General features: G+C 44.8%; 1 protein-coding gene across 2 annotated transcripts in view; it reads left to right on the top strand.

The window, feature by feature from the left end:
• PPP1R42 (protein phosphatase 1 regulatory subunit 42) overlaps nucleotides 1-20947 on the top strand; it is a 655757-nt gene that overhangs the window by 352959 nt on the left and 281851 nt on the right. For both annotated transcript variants that reach the window (XM_086965837.1, XM_086965838.1), the window contains one exon: nucleotides 4018-4156. In XM_086965837.1, coding sequence (XP_086821963.1) covers nucleotides 4018-4156 — 139 coding nt within the window. The remainder of the gene's footprint in view (nucleotides 1-4017; nucleotides 4157-20947) is intronic.

The following is a 20947-nucleotide window of genomic DNA, read 5'->3' as shown; positions in this document are numbered from 1 at the left end:
AAAAGGCGTACGTTGTATGTAATATAGTACATTCTGATCACCCTCTCATGACATCCGATGTGTGCAAGAACGTCAGTCAGAGTCTTCGTTTTGAATGATGGTAGGCGAATTTCACAAGCCTTAGTCAGTAGGATGAAATAGGACAGTTTTCCAAGTTGGTGGAATGGAATGCACCCCCTGCTGTTGCCCAGTAGGGGGCATATTGAGCTTATTTTCTCAACATAACATGGAGAAGCTGCAACAACAGTATCGTAGGAAATAAAACCTTGTTGGATTTTCTGTGGTCCACCATCAAACCAGCCCCCGTTTCTATTTCTCTTCAGTAACTGATGTAGTATCTGACTCGCGCTGCTATGAGGAAATCATATACTGATGCATGATTTGAATGCCGCGTTGATGCTAATAATGCTGCCTCTCAGCACTGGTGCATCACATTTTGCACTGGGTCTTTCATTATGACTGGGTCGTCACTTTGTCAACATTTTCAGCCTGGCTGCGTCCTATCTTATTTGTGCACCTTTGTATGGTTGTCGGGTTTCGGTTGTGTTGAGGCCATCTGTGTGTGTGCAGATATGATACCAGTGAGCCGTCCTGGCTGAGTTGCTGTGGCCACTTCCACAATGCCACGTTGGACATATCACACACAAGAATGTGTTGCCTCGTGTCTTTGGCCCTAACACGATCTGTGTCTGCCGTTGCTAACTCATTGTACTGCTTTAATGGCCCTAGGCAGGGTAAGCAGCAGCGGTTTCATAGATTCGCGGGCTGGGCGTGGGCCACATTGTCCTTGGGGTATCCTAGTGTCTTTAGTTTGATGATATACATTATCATTTACTGCCACTGTTTGTGCTAGTCCTAAATCTAAAATTAAGTATGGCTCCACCTCTTCTTTGTTGCTCTTAAAAGAGGCTGACCTCATTAATCTCATTGTCTTGTAGATGTGCTGTGTTTGAATATTGTGTGGGTGAGTGGCATTTGTCTCAGGCTACTGACACCGAATCTCCCTCGGTGCAGTCGAGAAATGTGAAGTCTGTGTAATCCTTGAGGCCAAAAGCTCCAAGGGCGGCTGCCGATACCCCTCAGACCTGTTCTTCCAAATACTGGGCCCTGTTCAGAGCTCCCTCAGCTGCTCTGGTAGCAAGCTACTGATCTTTAAACAATGATTCACTCCCTTCCTCTGTTCTCACCATGGAAGCATTCATTTCTTCCTCTCAAGATCTGCCAGGGGCTCTTCCTGCATCTTTTCCCTTGCGCCTCCTGTGCCCCTGCGGTTACCACGCCCCTTAACTCTACTCTGTTTATTAGACTGTTGCTGCTGGGCAACCAGACGCTGTGATGCATCATTTTCACCTAATGGGATCAATTTCCTAACTTCACGTTGAGGCTGATAAAATTACTGAGTGAGTCCACCAGAGAACATTGCTTTGTGAAGAAACTTAGCTCATTTTGCTTTTTCTCTTCCTACTCTGGAAATAGGGTCTTGTTTGTTACCGTGATTGTGCCATACAATATAGTAAAAAAAATAAAGTAAAATAAATTTAAGCCAACATTTACAAAATTCTTCTCAGTAAATGCTATTTATTTGCAGAAGTAAATGCGTGCTTTAAATGTGGTAACACAGTTACTCTTTCATTATCACACAGTTCTGAATTTTTTTAAAGGAGAGCTGCTGAGGTGTGAGATAAAGAAAATGAAGTGTTGTTGGTCAAAGTGAAACAAGGAAAGAGGTGTGACATGTATCCATCACATTTTAAAGATACAATTCCAGCCTGACGTAGGTCAATTGTTCCTGTGCATCACATAGCCTAGAAATGACCCTGTTATTACATCACAGTCGTCAGGGCTTGTGTGTTGTTTGCAGGCCCGGACTGGCCATAGTGAGCACCGGGCAATCCCCGGTATGCTGCACGGGTGGGGGCCGGTTTTAGGCCTCTGGGTGTCGTTTTTGTTACAGGGCCGTTTTTGCAGCATAGCTGCAAAATCGGCCCTGTAACAAAATCGGCCGAAAACCGGCCCGACAAAGTGCTCGCCCCCCTCCCCCGAGTGGGGAGGTGGGGCCGGCCAAGCACTTTGCCAGGGCCGGTTGTGGTTTCCGGCCTTGGTTGGTTGTAGTCTACAAATACATTTTTGCCACCAATACCTTCTGGAGATTCATTAGTTCGAGTATGTGACCATATGAACTTCTAGCTTAGCCACAGCGCTCTGCAATTTGTTGCTTGGAGTCTGGCTGATCCAGTCTTGCTTCTGCATTTTTTAAACCCGTTTTCTTCACAGCCTCATCCAAACCAGTTGAAAATCAAAGAGAAAATAGAAAGATGCTTATGATAGCTTCAAGATACATTACTTCACCAGTCATGCGTTGGTGTAAATCTTTTTACTGTTTGCAATCAGACTCTCTCATTAATACATAGACTTCATCCCAGAAGACTTTTCCCCATTGGAAACATCTGACTCTGCGTGATGGGACTTCCCTTGAGCATTTTTGATTCTTTATCCCACTTCTATAGGTTTCCGATTATACAATAGTCTTCCGTGTGACTTACCTTATCTTACCCCCCTTTCCAGCACACTCGAGTAGTAACTTGCAGATTGAGTGCTTTACAAAAACTACAAATAAGAAATCATAGCCTTCCTAAAATATTTTATTCTAGTTCTTTTTTTTAAATGAGTGATTTATATTGTTGCTACTATCTTCCAGTAATTACCAGTAATGTTAATTCTTGCTGTGTTTCATACATTTGTAGATTTCACCTTTCTTTAAGTTGTTAATGTATGGGCCAGCACCAAATACAGAATTGTTTCCATGGCTTATTCTTCCATCACCCTCTGCACCATTCCACAGGTACCCCTATTAGATTCTTGTTTTCCCAGTGAGGCTGCTCCTAACCCGTGTTCTCGTCATCTAAAGTGGTCTTCTAAGGCACATATTTGTATTTCTCTATTTTGAGCATCATCTCAACCAGAAATGTTGTACATTAGACCAAGTATACAATGCAAGTATTATACTACGTGGTTGTGATGGGCTGAGATGATGACCTTGCTTGCTTCAATAAAAGTAAGGGAAGGTCACCAGCATAGCCAGCCCAGGTGACAAACATGTGACTGTCAAGCTAAGAAGCATTTATCTACTTTTTGGAGTGGATACATAGATATCAAGATTGATTCTCTAAGTTCTGTCTCTCTCAGTGGCGCGATTTAAATCATATACCTAGTTCTCCTATTGCCTTAATTGAGTGAGTGACATCGACTGCCTTAGTGCTACAGGAATGCCTCCTTGTCACTGGTCCTTCTTTACCTGCTGTGAACCTAAACACGGGCTCTGTGATGCGTTTAGAATAGCAACGTGCTGTGCCAAGATCTGTAAATGTTTACTAATTACCATGTGCTTAAAGTGAGATTGAAGTCCTTGTTTGTCTAGTCTGCCTCCCGGTTAAATTCACTTGCTTTAATTCCTAGATCCTGGCACACACAAGCACGTCCCTTGATACCTGCCACAGAGGAAGTCACTGCCTTCCTGTTTCATGTTTCATGTAAATATTATACCTGGATGTGGCTAATCCTGTTTGGGCTGTCTGAGAAACCGAAATACCTTTGTGACCTGGTCCAGAAAGGCCTAACCTCTGCATCAATGCCTCTCTTGTGCTCCCGTTGAAGGCAGACAAATGCATATATTATTTTATTATTTATATAAATGCTTTTTTTTATTTATTTTGTGTCTTATAAAGTGCAAACTCCACCCAACCGGGTTCAGGAGCGCATCTTAGTATAAACTGTCGATTGTGAAAAAAGCCAGACCAATTTGCATGTAGTGGTTACATTTGATGAAAACACGGTCTAAGAAAGTGCAGAGCGCACGTTAAGTCAAAGATGTTCCCATGAAGGAATCTGTTTTCTTGAGTTGCCTTTAATATCTGCACCACCATCATTCTAAACATGCATGACCTGAATTGCTCAATGGTGCCTTCGTGTTGGTACCTGGTCCTTCCCTCTGCTGAAGACCTGTGTTGTCGTCCTCAGGTATTTGGGTTGTAATTGCATCACTGTGGTGGAAGGACTGGAAGGGTGTGAAGAGCTCCGCGAGCTACACATGGAAAGCCAACGCCTGCCCCTGGGAGAGAAACTGCTGTTTGATCCAAGAACTCTGCATTCCCTGGCGGTAAGAACATGTCAGGCTTCCTGACAACTGTCATACAAGACACGACTGTGATCGGTTCTTTCAGTGAATCATTCTGAGACTTTAACCAGATAAAGCGGCATTGTCAGCCACTGTGTTGCACCCTCGCCTTCCCTTTTCTGTCTGAACCTGTGTACTCAGCAGGAGAATTTGAATCTCTTTTGCTGTAATCTTTGCTGGAAACCTTTGTGGTTGTGTTGAGAACAATGATTTCATACTTTTAAACCTGTGCATTATGCAATACAGAAAGTGAATACTAACAGCCAGTGCACGTCTCATTTATGTTGGCATAAGTTAATCCTGTAATAATTTGGTTTCACGTTTCTCACTTGAGATATCTTTAGTGATAGTATACTTTCAGCCTGATTCATCAAGCCGAAATCGTCTCGCAAAGGGCCAGATTCTGAGAATCTGGCCCTTTGCGAGCGCTATTTTTGCATTTGGGATTCATCCCAAATGCAAAAATCGGTAATAGCGATTTTGCTATTTTGCGAGGAATTACATTTAAGGAATCTCTATTTGAGATTCCTTAAATGCAATTCATCATCCATTTAAAAATTGCTATTTCGCAATTTCGGCCCGCTATTTACCGCGAGGTCAAACCTCGTGGTAAATAGCGAAAACTTAGAAAAATGCTTTTAAAAGCATTTTTCTAAGTTGCATGTTGCACACACATGTCCTTTGGACATGTGTGTGCGCAACACCTGTTTCAATTTGCATTTAAGGGGTGCTACAGGGGGTCCTTTGGACACCCCTGGCACCCTTAAAATCGCTATCTTATTTGCGATTATCAAATTGCTAATCGCAAATAAGGAATACTTCCCATTCATTCCTATGGGCCAAAGGCCCATAGGAATGAATGGGGAGTTATTCCTTATTTGCGATTAGCAATTTGCTAATCGCAAATAAGGAATGTGTAGGAATTGCAATTCTTTTTGCGATTCCTACATGAATCCCGTTTTGCGAGTCTGTAATAGCGATTCCTTATGAATCGCTATTATAGACTCGCAAATCGGGTCTTTGATGAATCAGGCTGTTATTGATTCAAGGCTTTTCTGATCTACCTCTGCTTAAAGGGATTTACCGTCCTGATGGATACGCTTCTCAGGTGAACATAGCCCTGCTGTGCTGGCACCGCAGTAGCATAGGCCCAGATGCATCAAGGTAAAATCCACTCGCAAAGGGGCAGATTCTCAGAATCTGCCCCTTTGTGACCGGGATTTTTGCATTTGGGATGCATCATCCCAAATGCAAAAATCGCAAATTAAGAATTCACTAAATTGCGATTACTTGCATTTAAGGAATCTCAAATTGAGATTCCTTAAATGCAATCCATCAAAGTTAAAAAAAATTGCGATTTCGCTAATAGGAGTGGCAAATTACCATGAAGTTCAACTTCATGGTAATTTGCAAAAACTTTGAAAAATGCACTTTTGTGCATTTTTCAAAGTTTCATGTTGCGCACACACATGCTCTAAGGGCATGTGTGTGCGCAACACATGTGCACAGATCAATTTCAGGGGTGCAACAGGGTGTCCTTAGGACACCCCTGCACCCTTGAAATCGCATTTTCAATTTGCGATTCACTTATTGCAATTCGCAAATTGAGAATGTCTTCCCATTCATTCCTATGGGCCCATAGGAATGAATGGGGAGGTATTCCTTAATTGCGAGTCGCAATTTGCGAGTCAAAATGAAGGAATTTTAAGAATTCGCTATTTTTTTGAGCGAGCTCTTCTTGCATAGCATTTTGCTATTCCCTATTAGCGATTCCTTATTTTTCGCTAATAAGGAATCACCAAATGGATGCTTGATGCATCTGGGGGATAGTTCTGTCCTTCCTGCCCTAGATAGGTTTTCGACAATCAGGTCTTTCAGTAGGTTAAGCAACTGGAAATGCTGATCTCATTAACATCATCAAACTGCTTCCACTGTGCTGGTTGTCTGGAGAAAACAGAACAATCCATTGAAATGGTACAATGTCCACTCTGTTACTAAGATGACGAGGTGAAGGCAACACTTTACATTATCCTATATCGTTCTGTGGTACTCCAGCAGGCGATCAGACCTTGCTCACTGTCTCACTCTGGAGCTCGATAACCTGCTTAGAGGTCTGGATATAACTTGTTATTGAAACGGTAAGATGGATAAAATCCACTGTGGCAGATGGTACACACCTATGTTTTTTAGTTTGGCAACTAAGATCCTATGGTCGTCAGTGTTGCATGCAGGCCTACAGCTCTGAGAAAACCAGTGTCCTGACACCACAGACCTCAATCCCTCTTCCATGATGGAATCAACAAGTTACTCTGTCTCACAGTGTCGTCAAAATCCTGCTTCGAGAGGGTCAAGTATCCCACTGGGCTCAACAAATACTTGTAGTTGTCTCGCATCAAAGATCTGCATCTGGAGCAGGCTAACGCGATTTAGGCGTTAGTGTACCTTGATTTTTATCATTTTAAATAACTCGTGTAGCTGCTAATTGTGTTCTGATTGTATTAACCACTTGCTCATTTTGCACTGGGGGAATTTGGGAATTGACTTAAGAATTGCCTAAAACCCCTCTACTTTCTCCTTACCTCCCCGGTCCACCACAAGCTTGCTTGATTGTTGTGGAGGGAGTCGTATTGATATTATCACACTCCGGTGTATCAAAAGAATATCACATTTGTAGAAAGTTTAAAAAGAACACGAATCAATCATTGGAAGGAGAAGGAAACACGGAGAAAGCTAGAAGTATGTTCATCAAAAAATGTATGTAGATTCAGTGAATTTAGATTACAAATTGAGATATGGGGAGACAAATAAAATGTCGCATCATCTCCATCAACGCTGCACTGGCACAAGCATACAACCACTGCTAAAGGCAAGCCCGTCTGCGCCCATCCGCGCCAGGCCGGGGCAGGGGGCCGGTCACTATGCTCGGCCATTTTCTTACACAGCTAACCAACTAAAAGCACTTTGCAGCAACTATGGGCTAGGCACTGCTCAGCTACACCGACTGGAGCACTATGGCCTCCTGCCCTCTGATCTTACATCAGTCACCGTCTGACATTTCTTGGCCAAGGAGGGCACCTTCTGCCTTCACTGACCTGCATTGCGATATTGCCCCAGATCCGTCTTCGACAATAAAAGCGAAGAACTAACGATATATTACCTCAATACTCGCTCCCATGGCAAGCACCAGTCAGAGATACTCTCCCTGATCGAGCTGAACAGGCCGGATATCTTATTCTTGTCTAAAACTTGGCTGCGTGACAACTCCTCTCCTGACATCCTAGCAGCCATCCCCGCTCCCTATTACATCCTCCATGTCGATAGGGACGCGGACAAAAAGGGCGGGGGCGTGGCCGCAATTATCCACAAAAAACACCAGTTCACTGCACTCTCCACTACTCAAATCGCTCAGACGGAAACACTTATTATTAAACTGGAAACGCACTTCTCCTCGCTGGCATGCGTCGTTGCATATCGTCCTCCATTGCACATGCCATCTTATCCGTTGGAGTTTGGCGATTTAATCGGCCATTTGGCCATTAATCACTCCAGAGTGCTGATCGTGGGTGATTTCAACTACTGGCCGGGCGACACAAATGAAACCCCACTCTCCCGCGACTTCACTGACCTATTGATCAATCTCAACTGCGTACAGCATGTTCATACCCATACGCACAACAAAGGTCACACTCTAGACCAAGTTTGGTCCTTCCATCTAGACATTACCCAACTTGTTGTCCTTCCCTGCGCTTGGTCAGACCACTGTTTAATTAGGTGCACACTTACCGGCTTGGCAGTACCTCCCACGATTAGACCCAGCAGCATGAAGGCGAGGAACTGGGGCCAAGCCAGCATCGAGACCTTTAAAACTATTCTTATCAACACTACCCCGCCGACCCAAGTTACCTCTCTCACAAATCAGGCGGAAAACCGAGCCAGTTGGCTTGAACAAGCCAGCAACAAGGTTGCCCCTCAAAAAACATTAAAGCATGCAGCTCCCATGATGCTCAAAAATGGTTCTCTCCCGCCCTAAAGGTACAAAAACTAAACCTCAGACAAGCTGAGCGAAAATGGCGAAAGAAATATGAGCCCGAACTGAAAACCAGCTACTTGTCCCTTTTTAAGGATTACAAAGCTGCTGTGTTAAAATGTAAAACCGAGTTCATCACAAGTAAAATCTTGAACTCGGCTAACAAAACCAGAGAGATCTTCTCGACAGTCGACGAACTGACAGGGATGGAGAGAGTCTCAGCACAACCAGTGCACTCTCAAGAATTGTGCGACAGGTTAAATAATTACTTCTTTGAAAAAATTGACACAATTAAATCAAGCATCCCCTTAACAAGTACTCCCAGTCCCTTTGCCTTGCCTGATAACATCTTTCCCCCTCTACTGGATCATTTCCCCTCCATCACCCCAGATTCCTTTTCCAACCTGTTGAACAGGGTCAAATCTGGCTCCCCTCTGGACAGCGGTCCTCCCCATATACTGCGCGACGCTTTCGGCGCATGTCCCGACCCACCCATATCTCTTCTCAACACTTCTATCTGCAGTGGAATGGTCCCTGACTCGTTCGAAAAGTGCAGAGATCCTCCCCATCCTCAAGAAACCTGGGGCGGACCCCCAAGTGCTGAGTAATTATCGCCCAATATCCCTCCTACCTTACTTAAGTAAGATTTTGGAGACACATGTGGCGGAATGCCTGAGCTCCTTTATTGAGGAGTCTCAATATCTAGACCCTCATCCAGCTGGCTTTAGGCCTGCCCACTCGACCGAGGCGGTTCTTGTAACGGTCATGGACAAGCTATGCACGGGGGTGGACCACAACTCCCCCCAGGCCCTGATCCTCCTCGACCTTTCCGCCGCATTCGACACAGTCAATCATAACATCTTGATCGACCGTGTCCGCAGCGCTGGCGTTGGAAAAATTAAGTCCCTTGTAGCACCTTTTGACCTGAATAATCTATTGCCCAAGCCTACAAGGGTTGATTGGGTTTCCCCTGTTATAATCACATGTTGTGGAGGGAGGCGGCTTGCTATTCTCACTTTTCCCACACTTCCGGCGGGGCCACGGGTGAGCGGTCTAGTGCAAATACGCTCCTCTCCCCATAAAACGGATGTGCTGGCCGTCGCGCATCGGACGTGCTCTACCCTTCTGGCAGGCTTCCTTGGAGCAGGCTAACGCGATTTAGGCGTTAGTGTACCTTGATTTTATCATTTTAAATAACTCGTGTAGCTTCTAGTTGTGTTCTGATTGTATTTTAACCACTTGCTCATTTTGCACTGGGGGAATTTGGGAATTGACTTAAGAATTGCCTAAAACCCCTCTACTTTCTCCTTACCTTGAGGTGTATACGCTCCTTCCTGACGGACAGACATCAATCTGTCAGAATGGGCAATTTTTTATCAAAAAAAGGTCGGCTCTCTTGCGGAGTCCCACAGGGCTCCTCATTATCCCCCTTTTATTCAACCTATACATGCAACCTTTAATATCGGCCCTGAAGGAAATGGGAGCCCTGGTTTACAACTATGCAGATGACCTGCAACTCATCTTTAACATCCAACCTACAAGACTTTCTGAAATCAACCTACAGTCTAACATGACCTACATTAGTACTTAGATGAATGCCAACCAATTAAAACTTAACCCTGACAAGACTGAGTTGGTCTTGACACTCACGCCTTCTAACTCCTGGAATGCCAGCTTTTGGCCTCCCGCTTTGGGCTCTCCGCCCACCCCAGTTTCTTCGGCAAAAAGCTTGGGCGTCAAAATTAGCAGTGATCTTTCGATGAACCCTCAGATCAGTTCTGTGGTGTCTGCTTACTTTCTCATGTTACGGAAAATAAAAAAAATAAAAAGATTTTTATCAAAAGAAGCCCTTACTCTGGTCATTCTTGCGCTCATCATCTCTCGGCTGGATTATACCAACGCACTGTACGCAAGTATTCCTGCTTACCAGATGCATCGTTTGCAACTGATACAGAACCAGGCAGCCACACTGATCTTCCAACTCCCAGCCCACCTTCACACAAAACCATTGCTCAAAAAACTGCACTGGCTTCCCGTGGAACAAGGAAGCATCTTCAAGCTCAGTTGCATTACGCATAAAGCCCTATCAGACACAGGCCCTAGGTTCATCTCCAATCGGATCAAAAAATACATCCCCTCCTGTACCCTCCATTCCTCCGGTCAACATTTACTGACCGTCCCTAGATATAAGCGCCAAAAATATGGCGGCACCTGCTTTTCCACGCTTTCCCCCCAAATTTGGAACTCCCTCCCTCTTTCAATCCGTTCCACTGATTCGCATTTCCACTTTAGGAAGCTGCTTAAAACGTGGTTATTCCAGCAAGCCTACTCCTCCTAAGCCACCAACCCATAGAGCTCTATCCCAGAAGCGCCAAGAAACCGACCAGGTGAACGTTGCGCTATATAAATATTTTAACATTAACATCAGTTTGGCTGGGTAAGAGATTTAAAATTAGCTGGAAGGTGAAATTATCAGTGGGTTTGTTCTGATGCTTTTCCTACATCTCAGCTAATATGTTAGATTGCTGAATTCTCTGAGGTATGTTGCCACTAGACCTATGGAGAACAGTGATTTGAATCCTGGGGCAGGGCATATGTCAAGCAGGAAGCCCTGACATTTTTTAAAGTTTCACATTGACTTTCATATAAAAAGAAAAACCTCTGCAGAGTAGATTGTATGGTTCTCTTGTGCTCTGTCCTTGCGACATCCGAAGATTCCCTTTAACCAGGGCTTTAAGTGGGATGAAAAAACTAGGGGGGTCTCTCAAAGGGGCGTGGCCAATGTAATTAAGGGCGTGGCGTAAAAAACACATGCTAACAATCTGTGCTTAGCATAGTGTGCCACCCGACTTGTATTTTCTCTTTAGGTTATTTGCATCCAGATATATGATACAAGTAACATCATACCTACACCAAATTACGACTATTGGCTTTGTCAATGCTTGTTAGTTGCATACGATAAATATGCAGCAACTACGGCTTGTAGATAATATTGAAAAAGCTTCCACTTAAAACCCTTGTGACACCACGACGATGTTGCTGCCCCTGCATTTCAAAAAGAGAAGGGGAATGTCTCTCTTTAAAGGATTTCCCTTCACCTACAATGCTCACGTAACTTCTCCACTAGTAAGAAGTGAGCAGTGTAAGCACGCGCACATCCATGTGTCTGCTGTCACTGCAATCCGGAAAAAACGGACCGCCTGTACCAGGGCACAAAACAGAGCCCGATAGAGACCCGTTTCGAGCCCCCCTTAAAAAAACTGCCGGTGCTCAGACCCGGTGAGACCCTGCCCACTTAAAGCTCTGTCGTGCTCTTGTAAAGCGCTCTGATACCCGATTACCTTGGGTCTACTTCGCGCTATATTAAACTCAGGAAAAAAAAAAGATAGTTTGAGTGATAATTCTCCTGTTTCGGGTTTTTCTGCAGACTTTTTTCTCCCTCAAGCCTACTTATAGCACAAGGTTACTGCCACTATTCCTTTTTACATTTTAACCTTTGTAAACTTAGTTCATAAATTTGCAAAGGTTTAAAATGTTGTGGAAGAAAACTTTACAAGAACAGACACCCTGCGTTTTACAACCAAATTTCACAGGGTAGTGCTTTCGCTTTGCAGTTAAAGAATATATCCCCTTAACATTCTGACATGCCTGGTATGTCTTCTTGTGCAGGAGACTCTTGTCTCTAGTCTACTGATAAGTGTTCCATTTGATGTTCATGTTTTCCTCACCAATAGCATGCTAGAATCTATTATAGCATGCTAGAATCTATTATAGCATGCTAGAATCTATTATAGCATGCTAGAATCTATATAGCATGCTAGAATCTATTTTATAGTTTGGGTCTATGCAAAGTAGTACTCGTTTTTAATGTAGACATCCACTTCCCCATTCAATCTCTCTTCAGATTCTTTTTTACAGTGGGGAGAATGTAATAGCAAAACGGCAATAACAACAAGGAAAATCAAAAACACTATAACACAAGATGCTTTACTAACTTCAAATATTTTTGTGGTCAACAGATTACTTTACAATTACATCTTTGAAAAAATAAAATTAATTTGACAAAGACAAATTCTGTAGAGACACTATTGTTTGACAACGTTTGATATGAGTTTTGTTCGTCAAGGCGTCACAGCAACATGTTTTGTAGGTGCTGTATTTGTATAGTGCTCGCAAGAGCACACCGAATGACCAGAACACGAGCGGCTGTCGCTCTTTTTACTTGTGTTTTTTGTGGTATTGTTTTAGCGGGAATGTTTCCTTGCGGCCAAAATGGATATGGGAATGCATTTCACCCAAATATAGTGTTATGTACTATATTTGTATTTTGCCCAATTTAGTGCAATTTTCCAGAAATTTTGCATGCTTACGTGAAAGCAAATTATGCGAATTCTACAAACCCCTATTAAAAACAAAACATGATCACAAACTCCTGAGATCCATGTAGTGCTTACTACCCTTGATGAGTATTGCATTGGTGTTGAGTAGCACACTTCGCAGTAGCAGGCCAGTGTTAATGATTTATTCAAACATTTCCATTCAGTGCCATGCACTTTATTACATTCTTCTCATGTCGATTTTTGACAAATTGTGTGTAAAAGTCATATGTGGATGCTGATATTGTGTGCTAGTTTTTTTATATAGGCATTTTTAAAACAAACAGGCTACAGTACAATGCAACAAGCCAGCATGGCATTGACCAATATAGGAGCTCAGGGAAACACAGTCTCCATAGTACACTAATCCCATTAGTGACATACACTTCGTCAGCCTTCCACTAGCTGAAGGATTTGCATCAGCGTTAGTCTAAATAGTTGTTCGAAGTAGCAAGTCGCAACACCAAAAAGTAGTACATTACATATTACCTCAGAGAGGGCATAAGTCATATCTGTACTTCATTTTCATGACCACATTTCTTAGGAACTACAACAGGGAGGCAAGCCCTAGGGGTAAGTGGATGATAATATCTCATCATGTCCGTGTTACACTCTGAGTGTCTCCTTTATTCGCTACTGCATTCAATGTTTGCTGAACTTGAACACAGGTCAGGAATGGTTCCCAGATATCTCGAGGTCTAGAAGAGGGCGGCATGAGTTCCCAAAATATGCTCAATTGTGTGTTCCAGTATGTGACGTCCCTAACCCATTCTTTAATAGAGGGCACCTGTCTCCTGCCCCAGTAAATTGCAACCAGTCTCTTCGCAAACAGTAAAAGGAATGCATGTAGCTTGGGCGGTGTGTCTTTAACATACCCCAGGAGATCAAGGGCTGGGGATGGGGCCAATGCTCCGCCAATTATGTGATTCACTGAATCGAAAACTTTCCGAACTCATCTCCTGGGTATAGTCTGCAAAAGTCTGACGTTTCATCTTCTGGGCCAGTGACTTGCTTATACTATTCTGTATGCATGGCAGCATTGGGTTTTGCGGCAAAGGAATGGAAGGGGCATATAGCACCGGGACTCCTGCCCTTTTGCGCAGCTCATCCCATGCCCAGCATAGTGTTCCAGCAGAATCTATGTCACCACGAGGGTGGCATGCTTTTTGATATAGTGCCACTTTAAGTGGGACTGGGGCCATCACATCGGTCTCAACCGCCACATGTGGCTGGAAGGGGCTCTGGTGTGCCCAATAGTGCAAAATTTGCGTCTGGGCGCATAGGGCATATAGCTGCATATCAGGAGCCCCCAAACCACCCTGTCTCAATGGGAAAGTCAGCAGGTCCCAAGAGGTTCTGACCTGCCCCCCTGCCCACTCCAGGGAAACCAGTTGCGACCTCAGGGAATTAAAAAAGTGTAGAGGGAGTAGAATCAGTATATTGACGAATAAATACAGGAACTTTGGTAGGATAACCATTTTAGCCAGTGCTATCTTGCCGGCTAGCGATAATGGCAACTTGGACCTCACCTTCACTTTTTCCTCCAGCCACATAACAGCTCGGCCATAGTTCAATCTCTACACCTCCTGTGTGCCTCAACTTATCCAAACCCCCAAATATTTAACCGCTTCAGCTTCCCACCTCAAGGGGAACTCCGATGTCATCTGGGGGGTACTGTCAGTCAGTGGGAAAATCACCAATTTAGCCCAGTTTATAAACACACTAGCCAGCCCACCAAAGCGAATGAACTCCCTCAAAAGTGGATCCAGGTTTTCTTCCGGGTTAATAACATAGAGAGTGACGTCATCTGCATATAGCTAAATGAGTAGGCTCCCGGAACTGAACCCTATTCCCCGCGCAGTGTGGTGTTGACGGATGCGAGCAGCAAGGTGCTACATCGCAATCGCAAAAAGCAAAGGAGACAATGGACACCCCTGTCTGGTGCCTCGTGAAATTGGAAACAGATCAGAAAGCAAACAATTCACCTATATGCGTGCGCTAGGTAATGTATATAACAGCCGGATTCGGTTGATAAGAGGTATTACCATTCCAGCGTATCAAACGCCTTAGTGGCGTCCAAAAACACGAGCGCCGCTTTCACGTCTGGGTGTAGATAGTGCAATACCGAAAAAAATTCCTCACGTTGTGAGATGTTGATCTCCCCAGGATGAATCCCGACTGATCGGAGAGCGCAATGATAGGCAGCATAGGCTGCAGCCTATTAGCAATCAATTTGGCCAGGATCTTAACATCCACATTTATCATGGACAGTGGCCTGTAGGAGACCAGCTACTCCTCTGACTTCCCAGGTTTGAGGCGCATGATAATTATCGCCCCTCTCATGGACTGGGGTAGTACTCCCTCTTCCAGCGCTTCCTCAGATACTGCTAACAACCTAGGTGCCAATTGCCCAACATATGTTTTATAGAAGGACGTGGTCAGGCCATCTGGCCCAGGGACTTTACCCAAGGGAAAGCTTTTAATAACCTGGGCCACATCTTCCACTGTAAACGGGAGATCCATGTACTCTCTATGGCCGTTATTGAACCAGATCAATGCCAGCGACTCGAGGAAGTTTTGCAACTCCTCAGTACACATCCCTTGAGTAGTAGTATATAAACGGGAGTAGAACGTGGAGAACTCAGTTAGTATTCTCTCTTGGCCTCTAAAAATGTCGCCCTGCGGAGTCCGTATTTCATGAATGTACATGGCAGACCCGGATGGTCTAATCATAGCAGCCAGTGTATGGCCTGGTCTGTCACCCTCGCCATACCTACGCGCCTCGGCAAATTTCCCCAAAAACTTTGCTTCGCGTTGAGCCTCTTCAGCAAAGTCTAACAGTTTGGCTTTCAGTGCTTGCGCTATGAAAGGGTCGTTTGTGGAGTAGAATTGTTCCTCAAGTTTTTTTATCTGGGACTCCAGAGACGAGATTGTGCCTCGTATTGCCTTCAATACTCCTGCCTGCCTAGCAATACACTTGCCTCTGATCACTACTTTAAATCCCTCGCAAAGTGAGGCTTCAGTAGTCACTGAGCCTTTGTTATTGGCAAAGTAGTCGGTAATGTCCGTTCTTATCTCCTCCTTAAAGGCTTCATCCATTAGGGCATGCGTCGGAAGCGCCATGTAAACGCACGGGGAAGTTACCCCGGGAGTGACAGCCGTAACAAACATGGGGCGTGATCTGACTGGGAGCTCGGCAGATGCAAAACTTCAGTAGTCCACGCAGCAACATCCCTAGAAACCAACCAGAAGTCCAGGCAGGACCAGGCGCTGTGGTGATCAGATATACATGTACCCTCCTTCATTGGGGGATGCCTACTGCGCCATACATCTACTAAACTCCCATCCAAGATTATAGCTTTCAGAGCAGCGCTGGCGGCTGGGTGTAAGGAACGCGCCGCACCTTTCCTGTCCAGTTTGTCATCTAGCATCGCATTAAAATCTCCACCCCATAGTATTGTACTACAACCAGTCATTCTGACTCTAGTTCAAACATTCTGGAAGAATTCAGGGGAATCTATATTCGGACCATAGATTGCTACAACTACCAGGGAAATCCCTCCTAGCATCCCATGGATAAGGACAAATCTCCCCTCAGGATCTTTGTGTACCTCCTCCTCAGGCCAATCCACCCCTCTTTTTACCAGCACTGCCACCCCTCTGGCATAGTTGGAGTAAATAGAGGAGTACACGTGAACCCATCTGTTATGTTTCAGCTTCTGTGACGGTGTAACATTGAGGTGTGTCTCCTGTAATAAACATACATTTAAGTTGTGTCTGGATAAACAAGTATGCACAAGTCTAGATTTTCTGCCATCATTTAACCCTCTAATATTCCGCGTAAGAAGATTTAGTGTTGCAGCGTGTTCGTGTCCACAGTGTACCAAGTTGACCTTTTTCTCGTGCCAACCGCAGGATAATGTCTCGGTCTTGGTTGTTGGCCAGTATCGGCCGAGGTGGTGCCCCTACTGGGGGCTTCAGGCCTAAAGACCTATGTGCTCTCTCCACCACGAAGACAGGGGATAAGTGAGGGTCAAACAGTTCATGTAGTAATTCTGTCACAAATGTCTCCATCTTGGATATGGTGGTAGTCTCCGGAATGCCAGTAATACGCAGGTTGTTTCTATGTGACCTCGCCTCCAAATCGTCGTTCTTGGCATGGATGATACCTAGGAGCTTGTCCATTTGCAATAACTGTTCTTTGGTCTTCACCTGAAATTCGTGGAATTCGGTATGTCGGTTATCTAGGACATCTAGGTGGGTCTCATGCACAGCCACCTGGGTTTTGACCGAGTCCAGCTGCGCAGTTAGGGTTTCCAACTTGAAACCTATGTTTCGTATGCTCGGATGCATTTCCAACATGAGAGTGCGTAGATCTTCACTTTGATCCTCCACGTGCTGGTCCTGTTGGTCGTCCGATTGCGCATCAGAGGCCGATTCGGTTTGGCGCGTAGATCATTTGTGGAAGGTGAGCTTTGGCTGTTTAGCATCTTGCTTACCCATGCTGTAGAGGCTATCAGGATGGTGTAGACCGTGGAGACAGTACTTCCAAGCTTCACACCAGATCAGCACAGCCATCCTTAGCTACTGAGTCTTCCTCCAAGGTACGAGGCGACGCCCAGCTGGGGCCTCGCAGGTCAGCAGGGACAGCACCGTGGGGGAGCCCCGAAGTAGGCACCAGCAACCAGTCGTGTCCCACGATGCCTCGCAAGCAGCAATATCATTTAAATCCCAGGGAACTCCTCATCCGCACAACCTCAATGGACTTTGAGACCAAAAATCCACAAGTCTGTCACACATTAATGGCACCTCTCTGGCACCGGCAGTTCTTCCCCCACAGCAGCCTATGGTTGCAGGCGTGGAATCAGCCAAGCAGACCCTCCCTCTCAATCCGTGGCAGCTTGTAATAGAGTGGGCTCTGGCAACAGAAAGAAGCAATTTAAAGGAGTCTAGGCCCCAGCCGCTCCCGCATCTCCTCCCGCAAACCGAGGCAATGTGAGTCTCAAAAATGGCTGCGATGGGCCTTCATATGCGCAGGGAATTATCGCCTCACCTCTCATGCAGATAGCAGGTAGCAGCAAGCCGGGTGGTCTCAGCGAGTCTCTCCGTCACTCGTAGCTCCCCCAAGCGATGCATGTACCTCCGATGACCAGGGCGGCTTGCACGGTGAGCCTTCGCCCTTACTGCCATTGCGCGGCCCACAGCCTCACTTCAGCCGCAGGCTCAATTCTCGGGCCGCCCGTATGAAGCACTTCCAGGGGGCAAGAGCAGCACAGGCAGCCACCAGCCCCACTGTCACTGACATTGCTCTGCCTCAGATCGCCCATGGAGCTCGAACACAGCACCGATCGGATCCGCTGCAGCTCAACAGTTCAAGGATGTCCGTTTTAAGTTTGCCACCACACCATGTGTAAGGATTTTAGCAGGATTACGATCCCAGCGGACGAGCGGTCATTCCGCTGCTCGGCAAACCACGCCCTGATATTGTGTGCTAGTTCGTGAAACATTTCGCAATATTTAGAATGTAGTTATGCATATTGATATAAGTATTATCACGTTGTTTGTAATGCAATCATTATGTATATATTTCATGCTTTCCATGCCCCTCGCTGTGGAACAGACAACCGCTTCAGCTTATGTGTTTTTTTACTAGTCTTCAAACCAATTATGCTCAACTTTCAGAGCAGTATTTATGAGGATAGAATTATTAACTAGCCATCATAACAATGTATTTATTCTGCCGAATATGATTGCTTAAGCTATAGTCTAGCTTTTAGGCTATTGGAGTTACTTAGCTTGTAGTTGATGCATGGTGTAATGTGTTAGCAGGACATCATCACCGCTTTATAAACAATGATCATGCAATGTGTAGATAGGAAAATGATTCACAAAGTCTCAAATGGCTTCAGAATTTTTACTGGAATTAATGATTTCTTCTCCTCATGAAGAGGTACCTATTTGATGTCCTTTACTTGTTCCTTTTAGTGCTGACTTAGGGCTACTACAGTTCTTTCTGTTATAGCTTATACTGTGGAATGTAGCATTTTTTCATTTTTTTTATTCATTTATCGGTTTTTCCAAAGCGATAACAAAAGAAGATATATGACATTGCAGGAATAAGACATCAGCATTGCGTATTATAGTTATGGCATATCCTTATCTTGTCTTTCCAGTGTTAATATCAACATCAACATCCGTCAAACATAAAAAACAAAACTTTCTAATATAACAATAACAGAGCATGTGTAATCCATAATATGATCGTGTACAGTTTCCCACATATGTGGTCAGTTTCCAATTTACAACTACTAGTGCATATGTTCCACAAAGAAGCCGGTTTGTGCCTATATACCAGGTGTGGACGCCTAGCAGAGCGGGGATATTGCATATACATGTTTCATCTCACATCTCCTCTGAACCATCTAAAGAGTGTATCTGTAGGTAATCTTTAAGTGGTTGCCAAATATCCAGAGGACGGGAAATAGGAGGTAGTAATGTAGCATAGATATCACTTGTTGCATCACAATAAATGAGGTCCCGGACCCAGTCTTTGATTGTTGGAGTTCGAGCTCTACCCCACTGTAAGGATACTTGGGGTTTGGCTAGGAGAAGTGCAAACGCGGCGAATCTTCACATACTTCTCTTAAGGGGTTTGACATATCCTAAAAATGCCATCAATGGGGAGGGTGTTACTTCAATCATGAGTGATAAGTTACAAAAAATATTTTCCCAGTAATCTCGGATAGGAGTGCAATTCCAGGCAAGGTGCGCAAAATCAGCATCTGGCATTGCACATCTGGCGCATGCATTCGAAACGGTGGGATCGATCCTGGCCAACAATTTTGGAGTGATATATGCTCTATGAGGTATTTAAAATGCATCCGTTTATGTCTATAGTTATTTGATACGTATTGGGTTTGGGCGCAGCAATAGGATCATGTTTCGCCGGATAGTGGCTCACCCAGGTCGAATTCCCAGGCCGTCCTAGCCTTGAGGTCCACTAGGGGTCGCATAGATTGTGATAAGTGATAGAGGCGGGATATAAGGTGTAAACTATTGGTTGATGAGATGACCAGGGTGAGAGGGGGAAAGTCCATTGATTCCGTAGCAGCATCCGGCAGGACACTCCTCAGGACTCCCTAGTCTCTGTGTATTAAGAATCGGTCCATGTAGGACGCGGCACCTATCGCTGTCCACCCTGACACCGAGCACAGCCGGGAGTCCTTAAACAGATCACTTACTGTATGCCGTCTTAGTTCCTGCCCATTATAGAAAATGGGGTAACCCAAAACGGTTGTTGGACCTGGGTGATCAGTATTATCAAAAAACAATGGCACCTATCAAAACTGATTTATTTACAAAAAGGAGTTTTAATGGAATACTCCAAACACAGCGAGAAATTTATTTATATACATTTGTACAATATTCAAAGCAAACGGTAGAAGAAAAGGCAACGTGCTTCTACAAGGGTGCCCGAAAAAAGAAGAAAAAAGTGGTTTGAAGAAAAGGGGTGTAAGCCTCAACAGAAAAGTGACATAGGGTTTTATTAAATTGAAACAATACTGGAAATAATCCAGCGTATTATTCAGTCAGGCCACTAATGATATTATTCCATTTTTAACATTCATACAGTCTTGACTGGCATGTATAATGTTCGAAAGAATAGTGGTCCTGTTTATAGAGAAAAAGGGGGGCGTCCGACGTTTCGACCCGTCTTGGGGTACAAGGGTGACTGGAAACCTCGACCTGCGGGTCTTCCTCAGGACGTGTAAGGCACAGCCTTCGTACCGTGGCTAAAAAGCTGTGAGCCCAATTAGCTTTTTATGGGAAGTTCACAATCCTCCTGTGTCTCGAAGAACGTGAAGAGAATGGCCACAATCCCACTCCAATTTTAGTGGTCGTGGACCTTCAACACAATAACTCGGGTGATGGTAACAAAAGTAATTAATACGGTTCTCATACAGGGCATCATCCGTTACTTTGGATGTTCGTGTATGGACATCACCGTAGGGTATGGAAGAGTAGATCACTGGGAACCATTCGCGTGAGTGGGCGCCGTCCCAACTGCCAATTACGGGCGCGAGTTGTTTGTCTGTTGACAGCGACTCGCCAGGACCGGACCACACGTCGCGCCCGTAATTGGCAGTTGGGACGGCGCCCACTCACGCGAATGGTTCCCAGTGAGAGTGACACCGAAGACGCAAAAAGTACCGTCAGCCGCCAGGATTAAGATCTACTCTTCCATACCCTACGGTGATGTCCATACACGAACATCCAAAGTAACGGATGATGCCCTGTATGAGAACCGTATTAATTACTTTTGTTACCATCACCCGAGTTATTGTGTTGAAGGTCCACGACCACTAAAAT

This window comes from Lissotriton vulgaris, chromosome 4_1 (genome assembly GCF_964263255.1).
Source record: "Lissotriton vulgaris chromosome 4_1, aLisVul1.2, whole genome shotgun sequence".
NCBI lineage: Eukaryota > Metazoa > Chordata > Amphibia > Caudata > Salamandridae > Lissotriton > Lissotriton vulgaris.
This window is presented reverse-complemented; position numbering and strand designations above follow the sequence as displayed.